This window comes from Coregonus clupeaformis, chromosome 24 (genome assembly GCF_020615455.1).
Source record: "Coregonus clupeaformis isolate EN_2021a chromosome 24, ASM2061545v1, whole genome shotgun sequence".
In the NCBI taxonomy this organism is placed as follows: domain Eukaryota; kingdom Metazoa; phylum Chordata; class Actinopteri; order Salmoniformes; family Salmonidae; genus Coregonus; species Coregonus clupeaformis.
The window spans coordinates 24,678,557-24,696,221 of NC_059215.1; the positions used below are offsets into that span (position 1 = coordinate 24,678,557).

The 17,665-nt window shown below is 41.5% G+C and overlaps 1 protein-coding gene across 7 annotated transcripts in view; it reads left to right on the top strand.

Moving 5' to 3' along the window:
• Positions 1 to 262: 262 nt before the first annotated feature.
• Positions 263 to 17,665, top strand: part of pik3cd (phosphatidylinositol-4,5-bisphosphate 3-kinase, catalytic subunit delta) — a 49,625-nt gene continuing 32,222 nt past the window's right edge. For 2 of the 7 annotated variants that reach the window (XM_041846341.2, XM_041846342.2), the window contains exons 1-8: positions 1,758 to 3,057; positions 4,181 to 4,355; positions 5,773 to 6,001; positions 6,478 to 6,710; positions 7,491 to 7,670; positions 8,308 to 8,463; positions 9,065 to 9,154; positions 10,436 to 10,657. In XM_041846341.2, the coding sequence (XP_041702275.1) occupies positions 4,215 to 4,355; positions 5,773 to 6,001; positions 6,478 to 6,710; positions 7,491 to 7,670; positions 8,308 to 8,463; positions 9,065 to 9,154; positions 10,436 to 10,657 (1,251 nt within the window). In that variant the 5' untranslated portion in view covers positions 1,758 to 3,057; positions 4,181 to 4,214. Of the gene's footprint in view, positions 322 to 1,756; positions 3,058 to 4,180; positions 4,356 to 5,772; positions 6,002 to 6,477; positions 6,711 to 7,490; positions 7,671 to 8,307; positions 8,464 to 9,064; positions 9,155 to 10,435; positions 10,658 to 17,665 lie in introns of those variants that run through there. The other 5 variants (XM_041846339.1, XM_041846337.2, XM_041846343.2 and 2 more) reach the window with 5 other exon arrangements.

Sequence of the window (17,665 nt, forward strand, 5' to 3'; positions counted from 1 at the left end):
CGTAAGTAAACATTTCACTGTTAGTCTACACCTGTTGTTTACGACGCATGTGACGAATAAAATTTGATTCGATTTTGTCATGCATTGTCTTGCGCTATGGTGACTGCTCAGTGATGGTGGATGGGTAAGGGCTATGGGGTCTGTAACTTTATATGGCCTGCAGTTTCTCTTCTGCACACTAACTTCCTGTTTTCACCAGCTGGTTGTAAGTGCACTCTTGTTACACATTGGTGTGTTTTTAGACTCTGATCCAAGTCCTCCTGCTGTTCACATTGATTGTAAAATGCTATACCTAAGCCCCTCTATCTAATGGCTTCCGAGGTAAGATAATAAAGCACCCCTATTGAGGTGTGTGCATTTTGGATTCACATATATTTTTGGTATTCTTAGTACAATCCATGTTTTCGTCTAATATTTGTTTATTCTAATTTGGTATCTTATTTCTTAATGCTATATTGTCAGAACAATTTTTATTTACACTATATCATAATACATGTTTATATACGTTAAACTTCAATATTTTCTTGACAGTGGACTTGGGAATGTGTAAATAAGGAAAAGATTCTTATGGACATTTCAGATCACGCAGTTCATTGACTTGAGTCTGACGGTTTCCATTTCCTTCAGTAGTACTATTGTTGGAGCCAAATTCCCTTACTTTCTGTCTCATGATAAATGTTTGTTTTGCCTAATTAGAATCATGAAATGTTGACTAATCAAATATAAATATGAATATTGAATTATGGAGTGTGGATGATGAAATCATGTTTTTGGTTTTCTATTATGGTTATCATGGGAAAGCACTATGGAGCCTCACCTGGGCACACCCCTTTTCCCCATGTTCCCCTTCCCTATACACTGAGTGTACAAACCATTAAGAACACCTTCCTAATATTGAGTTGCACTCCCCCATTTTTCCCTCAACAGCTTCAATTCGTCGGGGCATGGACTCTACAAGGTGTCGAAAGCGTTCTACAGGGATGCTGGCCCATGTTGACGCCAATGCTTCCCACAGTTGTGTCAAGTTGGCTGGATGTCCTTTGGGTGGTGGAACATTCTTGATACACCCGGGAATCTGCTGAGCATGAAAAATTCAGCAGCGTTGCAGTTCTTGACACAAACCGGTGTGCCTGGCACCTACTACAATACCCTGTTCAAAGGCACATCAATATTTTGTCTTGCCCATTCACCCTCTGAATGGCACACATACACAATCCATGTCTCAAGGCTTAAAAATCCTTCATTAACCTGTTTCCTCCCCTTCATCTACACTGATTGAAGTAGATTAAATAAGTGACGTCAATAAGGGATCATAGCTTTCATCTGGTCAGTCTATGTCATGGAAAGAGCAGGTCTTCATAATGTTTTGTACACTCAGTGTACCTATTTAGTGGTTTGGCATTATGGCTCAGCTAGGCCTCAGGTATGGTGTTACCATACAGTTTTGAACTAAGAACGCTGCTACTATACCCTTTTGTTTTCCTTTGAATCCGATCGCTTTTTGCTTTGATCATGGATAGACTATAACCTTTGAAATTACCTGTGTTTGGAAACGTGGAGCCTTTTTCTGGCAAATACATTTTGCTTGTATTTATGAATTGTATTACGAATTGCCTTCATAACTATTCTGGTTTAAGTTCTGCTTTCCATGGTAATGGAGTCATTGTATGATAAGTCAGTGTGGATTTAGTGGTAGTGTGTGTGCATGCGTGTTTCTGGGGTCTAGTAGGCCCCAGGTGAATGTTGCTTATTCATCCTTTACTGTTTCTACTATTTCTGTGTATCTTGTGGGTTTTCCTTCACTGAAAGCAGGAAACTGTTGGCTAACGGTTAGAGAGAGAGAGAAGTTTACTGGAATTGTACCACATGATGAAAAATGGACATCCGTGTTTTCTGAATGGCTAAAATCATTTAACCCTTTCCTAATTATATTAATGTGCCGAACTGATCTAGTTGGTGATTTAGTTGTAACATGGATGGCAGCTGCACAGTGCACATCTATTTGGCAGTTTCACCCTAGAAAAACGGATCGTCATTGAATAGAAACATAAGGCATTTACATGCTGGGTAACCTATTTAGGAAGTAATTACAATGTTTTTTTCCTTGTCCTTATTTTGAATATTGAAAATCGATTGTGTTGGTTGGTTGGGGACTGCATGATGTTTGATCTGTATCAGCTTAGTCTTTTATGAGTAGACAATGTATACGGTTTGTTGATGATATACCTACACTCAGGATAGCCTTCAATCCCTATTTGATTAAGCCTAAACCACACTGAATCAATCTACATGTTGGTATGAATTGTAGCAAACTGGACTTAATCAGTGGCCAATCTTTAAGGAATCGTTTCCTGAGGAGGGTTATGGTATATGGAGGAGTCCGTTTAAACAGATTTTTGTTTCGAGAAGGGTTGAGTTTAATTTCACATGTATTTTTATGTGGATTCTTTATTTATTTATAGATTTTTAACACCTTTTGGTTTGAATCCTTTGCCTCACAGTTGTGTTGCAAATGCTTTGTCCTGATAGGCTATGCAGGAATATTATTTTACACACAAACACACCTCCTAGTCTAAACAAACTTTGTAGACGTTCCCTTGGCGTGTTCGGGGATGATGAGGCGAAGCGCATTGTCGTTCAGTGAGCGCACCTCGCCGCTCCTTTAGAATAGACTGACTACGCACTGAAGGAGCTCCTCTCGCTTAGGAGCCTTAAAGATATTCAGCAAATTGCGAAAATTATCTTGTGTGGGGGAACAGGGATAACGACGGCGAATCATAAGAATATTTTTTTTTGGCACGCCATTTAGCAATGGATGAGAAGCATTGCCAGCGCTTGTAGAAGATGAAGAGATGAGCAACCGGCTTGTAGCAGATAAAGTGACTGAACCATAATACAGTAGCTATGTTGACTTGTCTTTTGTGTGAAACATACATTTGTTTTATATATTTCGTTTTTGGGCATGGGACCTTATTTTAATCATAATAGAAAAGGTGTAACCTACGTTATTAGAGAATTTTGATGCAAGACCATACATTTTAACTCCTGTAGTTACAGGTATTTTGTTCTTCAATCTTCCTGATGTTTTGTGCTATGGGCTAGTTTACTGAATGTGCACTGTTGTAGGGTACATTACTTTCACAGTTAGCCTACGTATAGTGCTACGTAAAAGAACGGATAAAATGTTTAACAGAACGTCAGCCTCGGTCTTTGTAACACATTCACGTGCTTGGTTATACGTAGGCAATGCAGGCTGCACTTAAGTAGGTTTAATCATTTAATTAGCACAGAATTGACATTTCTTGAATAGATTTAGATTTTCTGTTTACAGAAATTGAAAACCACATGCAAATTATGTTTTTGAAATTCTAATTTTACATCTGCATAACCCCAATGTTCTGCTAGTTTGGTATAATGATTTACTGCCATAATAAGTATTTCTATGCCCCACTGGTGACTGGCACTACTAGACTCTGAAACAGGGCTGTATGCTTGAAGGGATCTGGTTCATTGTAGTAGGCCTTCACCAAGACTTACTATTCAGTAGGCTACCGTGTCTTTTTTGACAACAATGTTCATCATATTTTTTATATTCTAATATTAATCTTATTATTGATAATATTTTCAGCCATGGAGCTGTTGTCCCCCATTTCAGATTCCTAGAAAAATAAGCCTTCCTGTGATATCAAACTTGAGATACACTGTATAAAGTTGGCCTACACATAGGCCTACAAGTGAGCCTACAAAGTTAGCAGCATGCCTACTAACAACATAGCAGGGTTGGGGTCAATTCTATTTCATTTCACGAAGTAAACAGAAATTCCAGGCGACCATTCAGACATCATAGCAGGCGCAGCACACAACGGGTTATCCATGTACCAGGGGGTCAATTCTATTTATATTCAGTCTATTCAGGATGTAAACAAAGTCACATTTTCTTTGCTTTGGAATTGGAATTCAAGTTTACTGCCCAATTAGACTGAATTGAAGTGGAATTGACCCCAACCCTGCTATGGTGTTAGTAGGCATACTGCTAACTTCGTAGGCTCACATGTAGGCCTATGGTAGCTACATAGATAACACGTTGTCATATTGATCATTAACTAAGGCTGCTGCATTGTCTTTGTGTCCTGCTTTGCTTGTCTGAATGGCTGGCTGGGTTTCCTTTTCCGTGATACAGCAGTGGAGCTGACGGTAAATGAGAGACCGTCACCATGCCCCCGGGGGAGTATGGGATGTTGGGCGAGTGGGAGAAGGAGGGGGACCATGACATCATGATGGACTTCCTGCTGCCCACCGGGATCTTCCTGAAATTCCCTGTGTCTCGCAATGACACCATCGGGTCCATCAAAAAAGTAAGTCCTCATTTCCCGGTCTGTGGCTGCATGACCCACATTCAGCTGAATGTATGTGAATGTACAAATGTGCACATGTGAACGTGTATCAAGAGAGACCCGTATATTGTCATATTTTTCAGTACATTCCAGATATTTTTAATTTGCTTGAACATGGGACCAAATCATATGGAATCGATACAAATGTATGAGCAAATGACAAGAAAGCTCTAAAAATGCATGTGCAAAAGGTTGGGTCATGCAGTATATTGTCATAAATTGAAATTGTTCTATGTCTGCTCCCAGTTCCAAGGGAGCACTCTGTATTGCATTTACTGTTGAGTGACTTGAGTGTTATTTTGTGGAGAGTCAGATGGAGTTGAGCCAGCTCAGTGCAGTAAAGCAGATCTGATTCCTTTAGTACCAAAATGGAACTGGTATTTTATTGCCAAATGGTACGTAATACCGCATTCTCAATGAATCTCAAAGAAACAGTCATATTTAGGAAATATTGGGTGACTTTCAGATTCTACTTGTAATGAAAAGCGCTACATAAAATACATCTATTTATTATTATTATTGTTACAATCTTATTTTGAAGAAAAAACGAAGTATAGCCAGGTCATTATAATAAAATGTTGTTCTCAATTACCTACCTCTTTAGATAAAGGTTGGATTAATACATTAACTTCACTGCCTATTGAATTGTAGCCTGTTATGGAAGTGCATGTTTGGATGTGATGGTACAGTGGTAGAGAGAGTCTCTACCTCTCTAATACAAATCTGTCTGACAATTTGCTGTAGCAGTCAGAACTTCTCTCAAATCCATTGAATGTGCCTGTTTCTATGCCAACAGTCCTGCCTCTTCATACTGTTTGATTTATATATGTTAAATAATGATACTGTTGGCAGCTTGCTTCAGAGATTTTACTACCCTTTGAGTGGTTTTATTTACAGGCCTTTACAGACTTTCCCCTGTAAATGACTCAATCGGGGAGATCACTTATTGTTTTATAATTAAATACATTTTTTGTTATTTTGATTAATTTAAGATAGAGATTTAAAAACCCTAGCGGAGTGACCACTTTTTTGTTGTTTGAATCCCAGATTGCCCCTTTAAAATATGCAATACTTAATTATATATATATTACACCTGATTTGAATGCAGTACCAGTGGTGTTATAGACAGTTGACCTGCATGTTTCTGTTAATTTTAAATGGTGTGGTTTCTTGCTCTAGTGTGTGTGCAGTCAGCTTCCTCTTTTTCAGTGTGTGATCAGTTGATTTGTGTGTTTGGGTATGGTCAGCTACTCTGTGTATTTGCCAGTCAGAATGTGACTGGGTGTGTAAATGGTCAGCATTGGTCATATTGGTTATGAACCCTGTGTTTGTACGTGCGTGTCCATGTGTGCGTGCATCTGTGTGTTTGTTTGGATAGATGGTGTGGAGGAACGCTAGTAGCGAGCCCCTGTATGGAGCGCTGAGCGACGCGGACGCTTACGTGTTCACCTGCATCAACTCGACGGCAGAGCGTGAGGAGCTAGAAGACGAGACCCGTCGTCTGTGTGATGTCCGGCCCTTCATGTCCGTCCTGAGGCTGGTGGCCCGGGAGGGTGACCGTGTGGAGAAGCTCACCAACACCCAGATCAGCCTGCTGATTGGCAAAGGTCTGCATCACCTCTCAGAGACATGCAGCAATCAGCACAAAGCAATGCTACTAGTAAATAGTCGTAGCTTAAGTAGTACGTATTTTCTCTCCACAACTCAGCCGCACAGCCACGAGAGAATAACAATTATGACGTTTGACGGCAAATCTTCTATACACTAGCTAATGAAAATCGACAAATGAAGCATTTTTCTGGTCTACGAGTGCCGTGAGTGTTGGTTGTCGAGATAAATAATGTACTACTTTAGCTACGAAAGCTTTGGGAAACCCACCTAGCCCTGTTTGATCTTGGGTAGAGGTAGCACAAAGTTTGTGGAAAACATCTTAGGACTAGCTTTTTGAAAATGGCACCTATCAAACATAGATGTGAATTGGTGTAATTGGTTATTAGGTCATTGTCACTGAATCACCAAATGCACTGTATCCTGCTAGTTTCCAACACCAGACCTTGTGTCCACTCCTGTTCATGTCTCTCAGGTCTGCACGAATTTGACTCCCAGAAGAACCATGAGGTGAACGAGTTCCGGGCCAAGATGCGGTCCTTCTGTGAAGAGAGGGCCCAGGACCGCCAGCGGTTGCCATGGTACCAGTGGATGGAGTACAGCTTCTCGTGTGACCTAGAGCCATGTGTTTCCCTGGCAGAGCCCGGGGGCATCAAGACAAAAGGCACTAAGAAGATCTTTGTCAACGTCAAGTTTGAGGCCAGCGATGTAAGTGCCTTGTTCCTCTGGCATTTTTTACTCTAATTCTCAATATTTTTCCTAGTAAATCAATCAGTTACTTTTTGTGAATGTATTGGGAAGGGACATGGGATCTTGTGATTGGATTGGTCAGCAATGATAGATCTGTCAGCAATGATATCTTTGACTGGAAAATTCAGAATTTGTACCAATGCGTAGACCAAGTTAAGATCTGGAGGATGACTTTAGTAAAAAAAAAAAAAAGAACTTTGGGAAATTCCCCCTCCCCCTCCCACACACCACAAACACCACTCACTGTCACTTTACAAGTCTTCAAAACAACAGTTCGGAATCACTATGAATGTAGAAAGAAAAAACTAACAGTTGAAACAGAAAATTATTAAGATGTGACGTTTGTCAGCGTGCACAAAAACAGCCTTAGTGACGATGGAAAGAATACAATTGTTATAAAATAAAATGCGCTTTCCTATGGAGAGAATTTGACATTATAACTACTACATGATATACTTACCAAGCCTAGGGTCTAATTTATTATTTTATAGAGTATCCTTCATACCAAACGTAACTACAAAATGTACTGTAAAAACAGCACTCATAAAGGACTTAACTAAAAGCTGTCTTTTCAAGCTTTCTTTTTTTCTCAAGCTACTGCCTTTTCGAATTGCCTATCATCTGAAGCTATGGAAGACCATCGTTCAAGAATTACCAGATCCATATTTTTTTAAGCGACTTTGAGATTCTGATTGTAATGAAAACTGCTATATAAAATGAATCTATTATTTTCTGTAGGAAAGCTTTATGCTTCAGCAGGAGCCCCAGGACCTGCCGGTGACCTTAATGCGGAGTGCCCTAAAGAAGAAGGCCACTGTGTTTCGCTCAGTGCGACAGGAGAAGCCAGAGGACTACACTTTACAGGTCAACGGGAGGTGGGAATTCATATACGGGAAATACCCCCTGTGCCAGTTCAAAGTGAGTAAGCACAATAATACAAGCTTACTTCACTTCGAGTTTACCCATTTTCTCCATTGATGTTAACAGTTTTTTCAATATGTTGTGTCTGGTATGTTTAGTCTGAGTTGGTCTGTATTTGTTTCTTATTTTGTCTGCATGTTGCCTCTGTCTGCTCTGTGCATGTGGTCTATTTTGTCTGTATATGCGAGGTATGTAATGAGAGCCTTTGGCTCTCTGGTCTCTAGTGGAATGACTCAATGTTTCGGTGGCAGGAGACTCCGTTGTTGGTTTTGAAACTCCTGCTACCTTCAGACCAGGGATGACTCATATCTCTCTAGCAGCCCTCAGAAGGGAACTGCATTACACGAAATGAGATTTCAGCTGCATTATTAAGCTTCAGTAAATGAACAGCCTCCAGTTCTTGTACATGAGTACACCAGTGAATATCTGGACAGAGTAGCGTGAAGTCGCCCCTAGACGCTGGTCTTGCATTTTCCCCACTAATTGAATTAGGATTAGGGGAGGTGAAGCTGATCCTAGATCTGTACCTAGGGGAAACTTCACCCCGGAGCGTGTGGGTGATCTGTGTGGTTGACATCCAACCAACCCTTCTTCTTCCTCTCTTCCCTTCTTCCTTTCCCTACTCTTTCCTCAGTACATCTTCTCCTGTTTGAGAGGGGGTCAAACCCCCCACCTGACCATGGTTCATTACTCCACCATTGTCAAATACCAGGAGGAGCAGGGCTGCCTGGGCAGCCAGGTGTCCAAGAGTCGCTCCTTGTCCAAGCCCCCCCCTCTACCTGTGAAGAAGGTGAGAGGTCAGCCTCTTGGGACCACAGTAATTTTTTATTAACAGAATGTCACCCTTTTTTTGTACCTCTTACTGTTGTTCCTCAACCAGTGTTATGGACTTTGACATGCCCAAAACATACTGGGGCGGTCTGCCTGAAATCATTTACTTTTTACACTTTTACGTGCATGAACTTTGCTGATTTGAACTCACTTTGAGTTTTTTTGTCTCCATGAAAAGGAAAAGGTATACATTTCCAATGTATTGTTAATGGATTTTACTGTCTGCCTTAGTTGTATGATCTTCAGTGTAGCTTTGAAATGGTAGCACCTATCTCTCCCAATTATCACACACAATGGTGCTAAATGACAATAAATGAGTGTGTGTAGTTTTGTTTAGGTTCGGTTCAAACTCTACTTCCCATAACTGATACCAACACAGAAGGGAAGAACCAACTTAGCCTTATATCAGCTTCAGCTTTTGGAAGCTTTAGTTCCTCTTCTCTTTCTTTATCATGTTTTGTTGTTGTTGAAGGTAAAACAAGTTCACATTTTGGGCCTTGCAAAATTAACTGTTTCAATGTTAACCAAAGCAAATGTCCTCTTTTTTTTCTTACTATCAGCAGAACACTTCCTCTTTGTGGTCCATTGAGGAGCCTTTCCACATTCACCTGCTACAAGGCTACCGAGTCAACGCAGATGAAGGAATGAAGGTTGGTGTGGTTTCATGTGAGCTTTCGCGCTCTGACTGTTGCTCAATGAAGTGCAGCATAGAGTTGTTTACCAATATCTCACTTTTGGGTGTACGAAGGAGAGGTGAAGTGTAAACGATGGGGTCATATGACCCTTACCGCACATTTCCCATAATTCATCAGAGGCAGTTGGTTGAAACTCTACAAAACAGGAAGTGGGGAGGGCCTATCTGGCTTTCACGTCGCACTCTGGTACCTAGATTCTTAGAAAAGGACAGGCTTTGTGCTCTCGCTCGCCACTTTAACTTTTTTTTGTTGACAGGAGAGATGGTTGTCGTTACTGTTGCAGATAGGTCAGAGCCGTCATCATGCCCTATCTTGAAAGTTGTTGAATTTCTCTGCCCTCTAATTACTACATAGAATTGTGATACTGTACTGTTGATACTGCGTTGAACAACTGGGCAATATTATGTAGAAATGGTCTGTGCTGCAAATATTTTCATATACATCTCTTATTTTCATTATAGAAAGGTTGTTTAACTTGGATGCTGTGAATTGGATGTAAAAGAACAATCAAGAAAGACACGTGGGGAATTGGCTTAATGTTTTGTCTGTGTGTTTGATTCAGCTTTTTGCTTACTGTTACTGTTTAGATTGGTTGTTGTGTAAGTGCACTTCCGGCCTCTTACCTCAGAGCCGAGCATGACTCACTGTAAATTATTTGTCCTGTCACATTGTTGGCAGGCAGAAATTTGCCAAGATACCTTAGGGGAAAATATCCACTCATATAGGGTGAGTCCCAAATTGCACCCTATTCCCTATGTAGTGCTCTACTTTTGACCAGAGCTCAATGGGACCTGGTCAAATGTAGTGCCCTATGTAGGGAATAGGGTGCCATTTGGGTCATATGCACACAGTACTTTGCTAATCTGGCTTCAACACAGCCTGGTTTGAATATATCCAAGGTAGGCAGTACACCGAGCCTTGAGGAATTGACTGCTTGATATTGAATTAATCACATTGGAAAAATAGAGTCATTCATTCACTTCATTCATGATTTTTAATTTACTGTAGACATTTATTGATGTTATGAACGCAGTATGCATTGCTTATGAAGGAACAGATTCAGACACCTTACTTACCTTACCAAAAGCAATTTTATTCGTTTTGTGAAAAAACAGTTAACACAGTTAAAATCAGTTAACACAAGGATGTCCAACTCAGTCTCTCATGTGGGTTCTCATTATTCGTGTGTGTATACGTGCGTGTGCATGCATTTATGCACGTGTGTGTGTCTCCCAGCTGGTGGTCCAGGCGGGTCTGTTCCACGGCAGTGAGCTGCTGTGTAAGGTGGTGACTAGCGGGGAGGTTAACGTGTGCTCCGAGCCCCTGTGGGACCAGAAGCTGGTGTTTGACATCAGCGTGAGCGACCTGCCTCGTATGAGCCGCCTGTGCTTTGCTCTCTACGCCATCATCGAGAAGGCCAAGAAGCCCCGCTCCACCAAGAAGAAGAACAAGAAAGCTGTAAGTCTGCAGCTGTAAGAGATGTTACGCCTTGATCACACCGATAGCGTCATTGCGCAAAATAGTAGGCAGCATCATCTGGATATAAAGTTCAACATTCACCTTCTGCTACCATTTCTGTTAAGCCGTCTACGCATACAGTTTGACACATACGTTCAATAAATCCAATGTATGCACCACACAGAACGCACTGCAACTGCCTCTGCAAAGCAATGCTGCAAGGCAAACGCAGCGTTCCATTGGAAATGAATGTACTTCTGGTGTGCCAAAATGCAATGACCCTGTTGGTGTGATAGAGGTGTAAGAGCTCAAGAAAAATAAATATTGTGTATGAATTTGACAAGTTTTATTGACAGAGAGAGACAGTTAAAAATGTAGATGGGGATACTGTATAGAAAGTGAGTGGCAGAACGGGGGTTTCGTACCGCTGCAGCCAGGGGTACTTGTGGTCTGGGGGAGGCAGCACTACCACTAGACCAGCCCCAGAGCACAAGAAAGCAGAGTTTTGTTTCGGCACTGTAGCTGTTAAAGTGATGCTCTACAGCTTTTGTATAATTTCAGCCAGTAATTTTGAAAGTAGTGCTCACGAGCCAAAACGAGTCTCCGAAAATGTATATTTTGTAAGTGCGTAACCCTTTACACTCGTACCTGTATACGGGTTGAAAATTGCAGGATTTGGGCACTGATAAGCGCCTAAATTGGAACTCTAACACTAACATACTAGAAATGACGTCAGAGCTCAGGCTCTGCACTTCACAGTGCTGTATGTGTTTTGACTGACAGCCGTTCTGAACTTGAGCACCGCACGCGACAAGAAGTTGTCCCCATCCCTCCTGCATCCCATTGTTTGTTCTCTGAGTGAGGGAAATGCTGTAAATTAAGGGGACTCTATGTATTTTGAAAGATGAAACACTGACAATTATAATAAACACCGCTTTGATGTCATACAAGCAAGCCAAACACCCATGAGTCCAAATGTGCACTTCACCTTTCCATATCATAAAACTCATGTCATATACAGTGTCAATGTTTATGATCACTATGTTTGATGTACAGTTACAAGATGACATGGCATCATACCCTGAGTTGTTCTGAACAGAATGAGCCTATGTTTGTCTATTGTGAAGAACATTTGCCGTGGGACACGCACCTGAATGCACGCATGACTCCTTTCTATACGCGCCGAAATTATGATCTGTTTCTCTGAATTGCCCTGTGAAAGCCTAACAATAAGATCGTATTTTATACAGTGCCTTCAGAAAGTATTCAAACCCCTTGACTTTTTCCACATTTTGTTGTGTTACAGCCTGAATTAAACATTTATTAAATTGAGATTTTGTGTCACTGGCCTACACACAATACCCCATAATGTCAAAGTGGAATTATGTTTTTAGAAATTAATTTAAAATGAAATGCTGAAATTTCTTGAGTCAATACGTATTCAACCGCTTTGTTATGGCAAGCCTAAATATGTTCAGGAGTAAAATTGTGCTTAACAAGTCACATAATTAGTTGCATGGACTCATGCTGTGTGCAAGAATAGTGTTTACCATGATTTCTGAATGACTACCTCATCTCTGTACCCCACACATACAATGATCTGTAAGGTCCCTCAGTCGAGCAGTGAATTTCAAACGACAAAGACCAGGGAGGTTTTCCAATGCCTCGCAAAGAAGGGCACCTATTGGTAGATTTTTTTTTTTTTTTTTTTCACCTTTATTTAACCAGGTAAACCAGTTGAGAACAAGTTCTCATTTACAACTGCGACCTGGCCAAGATAAAGCAAAGCAGTGCGATAAAAAAACAACAACACAGAGTTACATATGGGGTAAAACAAAACAGTCAAAAATACAACAGAAATACATATAATATACAGTGTGCAAATTTAGCAAGTTATGGAGGTAAGGCAATAAAATAGGCTATAGTGCAAAATAATTACAATTTAGTATTAACACTGGAATGATGTGCAAGAGATGATGTGCAAATAGAGATACTGGGGTACAAATGAGCAAAATAAATAACAATATAGGGATGAGGTAGTTGGGCGGGCTAATTTCAGATGGGCTGTGTACAGGTGCAGTGATCGGTAAGGTGCTCTGACAACTGATGCTTAAAGTTAGTGAGGGAGATAAGTGTCTCCAGCTTCAGAGATTTTTGCAATTTGTTCCAGTCATTGGCAGCAGAGAACTGGAAGGAATTGCGGCCAAAGGAGGTGTTGGCTTTGGGGATGACCAGTGAGATATACCCGCTGGAGCGCAGACTACGGGTGGGTGTTGCTATGGTGACCAATGAGCTAAGATAAGGCGGGGATTTGCCTAGCAGTGATTTATAGATGGCCTGGAGCCAGTGGGTTTGGCGACGAATATGTAGTGAGGACCAGCCAACAAGAGCGTACAGGTCACAGTGGTGGGTATTATATGGGGCTTTGGAGACAAAACGGATGGCACTGTGATAGACAACATCCAATTTGCTGAGTAGAGTGTTGGAGGCTATTTTGTAAATGACATCGCCGAAGTCAAGGATCGGTAGGATAGTCAGTTTTACGAGGGCATGTTTGGCAGCATGAGTGAAGGGAGGCTTTGTTGCGAAATAGGAAACCGATTCTAGATTTAACTTTGGATTGGAGATTCTTAATGTGAGTCTGGAAGGAGAGTTTACAGTCTAACCAGACACCTAGATATTTGTAGTTGTCCACATACTCTAGGTCAGACCCGTCTAGAGTAGTGATTCTAGTCGGGTGGGCGGGTGCAAGCAGCGTTCGGTTGAAGAGCATGCATTTAGTTTTACTAGTGTTTAGGAGCAGTTGGAGGCTACTAAAGGAGTGTTGTATGGAATTGAAGCTCGTTTGGAGGTTTGTTAACACAGTGTCCAATGAAGGGCCAGATGTATACAAAATGGTGTCGTCTGCGTAGAGGTGGATCTGAGAGTCACCAGCAGCAAGAGCGACGTCATTGATATACACAGAGAAAAGAGTTGGCCCAAGAATTGAACCCTGTGGCACCCCCATAGAGACTGCCATAGGTCCAGACAACAGGCCCTCCGATTTGACACATTGAACTCTATCTGAGAAGTAGTTGGTGAACCAGGCGAGGCAGTCATTTGAGAAACCAAGGCTATTTAGTCTGCCAATAAGAATGCGGTGGTTGACAGAGTCGAAAGCCTTGGCCAGGTCAATGAAAACGGCTGCACAGTACTGTCTATTATCGATCGCGGTTATAATATCGTTTAGGACCTTGAGCGTGGCTGAAGTGCACCCATGACCAGCTCGAAACCGGATTGCATAGCGGAGAAGGTACGGTGGGATTCGAAATGGTCGGTGATCTGTTTGTTGACTTGGCTTTCAAAAACTTTTGAAAGGCAGGGCAGGATGGATATGGGTCTGTAACAGTTTGGGTCTAGAGTGTCACCCCCTTTGAAGAGGGGGATGACCGCGGCAGCTTTCCAGTCTCTGGGGATCTCAGACGTTACGAAAGAGAGGTTGAACAGGCTAGTAATAGGGGTTGCAACAATTTCGGCGGCTAGTTTTAGAAAGAAAGGGTCCAGATTGTCTAGCCCAGATGATTTGTAGGGGGTCCAGATTTTGCAGCTCTTTTAGAACATCAGCTGTCTGGATTTGTGTGAAGGAGAAGCGGGGGGGCATGGGCAAGTTGCAGTGGAGGGTGCAGAGCTGGTGGCCGGGGTAGTGGTAGCCAGGTGGAAAGCATGGCCAGCCGTAGCAAAATGCTTGTTGAAATTCTCGATTATTGTAGATTTATCGGTGGTGATAGTGTTTCCTAGCCTCAGTGCAGTGGGCAGCTGGGAGGAAGTGCTCTTATTTTCAATGGACTTTACAGTGTCCCAAAACTTTTTGGAGTTAGTGCTACAGGATGCAAATTTCTGTTTGAAAAAGTTAGCCTTTGCTTTCCTAACTGCTTGTGTATATTGGTTCCTAACTTCCCTGAAAAGTTGCATATCGCGGGGGCTATTTGATGCTAATGCAGTACGCCACAGGATGTTTTTGTGCTGGTCAAGGGCAGTCAAGTCTGAGGAGAACCAGGGGCTATATCTGTTCTTAGTTCTGTATTTTTTGAATGGGGCATGTCTATTTAAGATTGAGAGGAAATTACTTTTAAAGAACAACCAGGCATCCTCTACTGACGGAATGAGATCTATATCCATCCAGGATACCTGGGCCAGGTCAATTAGGAAGGCCTGCTCGCTGAAGTGTTTTTGGGAGCGTTTGACAGTGATGAGGGGTGGTCGTTTGACCGCGGACCCGTTACGGACGCAGGCAATAAGGCAGTGATCGCTGAGATCCTGGTTGAAGACAGCGGAGGTGTATTTAGAGGGTAAGTTAGTCAGGATGATATCTATGAGGGTACCCATGTTTACGGATTTAGGGTTGTACCTGGTAGGTTCGTTGATAATTTGTGTGAGATTGAGGGCATCTAGTTTAGATTGTAGGATGGCCGGGGTGTTAAGCATATCCCAATTTAGGTCACCAAGCAGTACGAACTCTGAGGATAGATGGGGGGCAATCAATTCACATATGGTGTCCAGGGCACAGCTGGGGGCTGAGGGGGGTCTGTAGCAAGCGGCAACAGTGAGAGATTTATTTCTGGAAAGGTGGATTTTTAGAAGTAGAAGCTCAAACTGTTTGGGCACAGACCTGGATAGTATGATGGAGCTCTGCAGGCTATCTCTACAGTAGATTGCAACTCCACCCCCTTTGGCAGTTCTATCTAGACGGAAAATGTTATAGTTGGGGATGGAAATTTCAGAATTTTTGGTGGCCTTCCTAAGCCAGGATTCAGACACTGCTAGAACATCAGGGTTGGCGGAGTGTGCTAACGCAGTGAATAACTCAAACTTAGGAAGGAGGCTTCTGATATTTATGTGCAGAAAACCAAGACTTTTACGGTTACAGAAGTCAACAAATGATAGCTCCTGGGAAGTAGGAGTGATACTGGGGGCTGCAGGGCCTGGGTTAGCCTCTACATCACCAGAGGAACAGAGGAGGACTAGAATAAGGATACGACTAAAGGCTTTAAGAACTGGTCTTCTAGTGCGTTGGGTACATAGAATAAAGGGGGCAGTTCTCCGGGCGTTGTAGAAAAGATTCAGGGCATTATGTACAGAAAAGGATATGGAAGGATATGAGTACAGTTCAGGTAACCCTAAGCGTTGGGTAACAATGAAAGAGATAGCGTCATTGGAGGCATCGATGGGTAGATGGGTAAAAAAAAAGAAGTAGACATTGAATAGCCCTTTGAGCATGGTGAAGTTATGAATTACACTTTGGATGGTGTATTAATGCACCCAGTCACTACAAAGGTAACGGCGTCCTTCCCAACTCAGTTGCCGGAGAGGAAAGAAACCGCTCAAGGATTTCACCATGAGGCCAATGGTGACTTTAAAACAGTTGCAGAGTTTAATGGCTGTGATAGGAGAAAACTGAGGATGGATAAACAACATTGTAGTTACTCTACAATACTAACTTAAATGACAAAGTGAAAAGAAGGAAGCCTGTACAGAATACAAATATTCCAAAACATGCATCCTGTTTGCAATAAGGCACTAAAGTAAAACTGCAAATTATTTTTATGTCCTGAATACAAAGCTTTATGTTTGGGGCAAATCCAACACATCACTGAGTACCACTCTTCATATGTTCAAGCATGGTGGTGGCACATCATGTTATGAGTATGCTTGTCATCGGTAAGGATTAGGGAGTTTTTAAAGATACAAATAAACGGAATAGAGCGGAGCACAGGCAAAATCCTAGAGGAAAACCTGGTTCAGTCTGCTTTCCAACAGACACTGGGAGACATTCACCTTTCAGCAGGACAATAACCTAAAACACAAGGCCAAATATACACTGGAGCTGCTTACCAAGAAGATAGTAAATGTTCCAGTTTTGACTTAAATCGGTTTGAAAATCTATGGCAAGACTTGAAAATGGCAGTCTAGCAATGATGAATATTTGTTTTCAAGAATAATGGGCAAATGTTGTACAATCCAGGTGTGCAAAGCTCTTAGACTTACCCAGAAAGACTCACAGCTGTAATCGCTGCCAAAGGTGATTCTAACATGTATTGACTCAGGGGTGTGAATACTTATGTAAATTACATATTTCTGTATTTATTTTTCAATACATTTGCAAACGTTTCTAAAAACATGTTTTCACTTTGTTATTATGGGGTATTGTGTGTAGATGGGTGAGAAAATTCAATTTTGAATTCAGGCTGTAACACAACAAAATTTGGAATAAGTCAAGGGGTATGAATACCTTCTGAAGGCACTGTAACTGGCAGTAGAGCAAGCTTTCAAATGATGCCCACCTGAACCAGATTGCGATTTAAAATGGGCTGTTTTTGAATTGCGTAAACAACTACAGCAATTGTGTGATGGCGGGATTGCAGTGTTGTGTTCCAAACAAAACAACTACAAGTGTGCTTGCTCTAGTTCGTCAACGGCACAGCTAGAAGAGCTCAAAAAGCAACCTTATAGTTGAAGACTCTTCTTTGAGTCATAAGTGCATTGAAATTACTTAGGAACTATGCACACTTTGGAGAGGTGTGTGTGGTCACTTGGAGACACCAGTTAGTCCTCTCACTCAAACACAATTTTTTTGTCTTATGTAGACCTACAGGAATATTCTTATCATGTTACTGAATGTATCCAGAGTATTTTCAGAGTTCATTATCAACAAATGCAGCGAAAAGTACAGTAAATGTAAAAGCACAAAAAATCAACAGTGTAATGTTTGGATTCAGTCTTGTGTTAGGTGAACTGTTGTGTCCTTAACTTTGGTCTAATCATTTTCCGATCATCTCCAAACTGTTCCCTTTTAATTCCTACAATGCTTATGCATATACTTTTCATATTTCTTCTGTAAGAAACATTTCGATTTAGCCCTATCCATATAGACCAATTCCCACAAGTGTTAAGGGTTAAGATCCCTTTAAGAAAACTGACTGAGAATTGAGTATAATGGGGGGAAACACCGTTTTAGTTGAAGAACATATG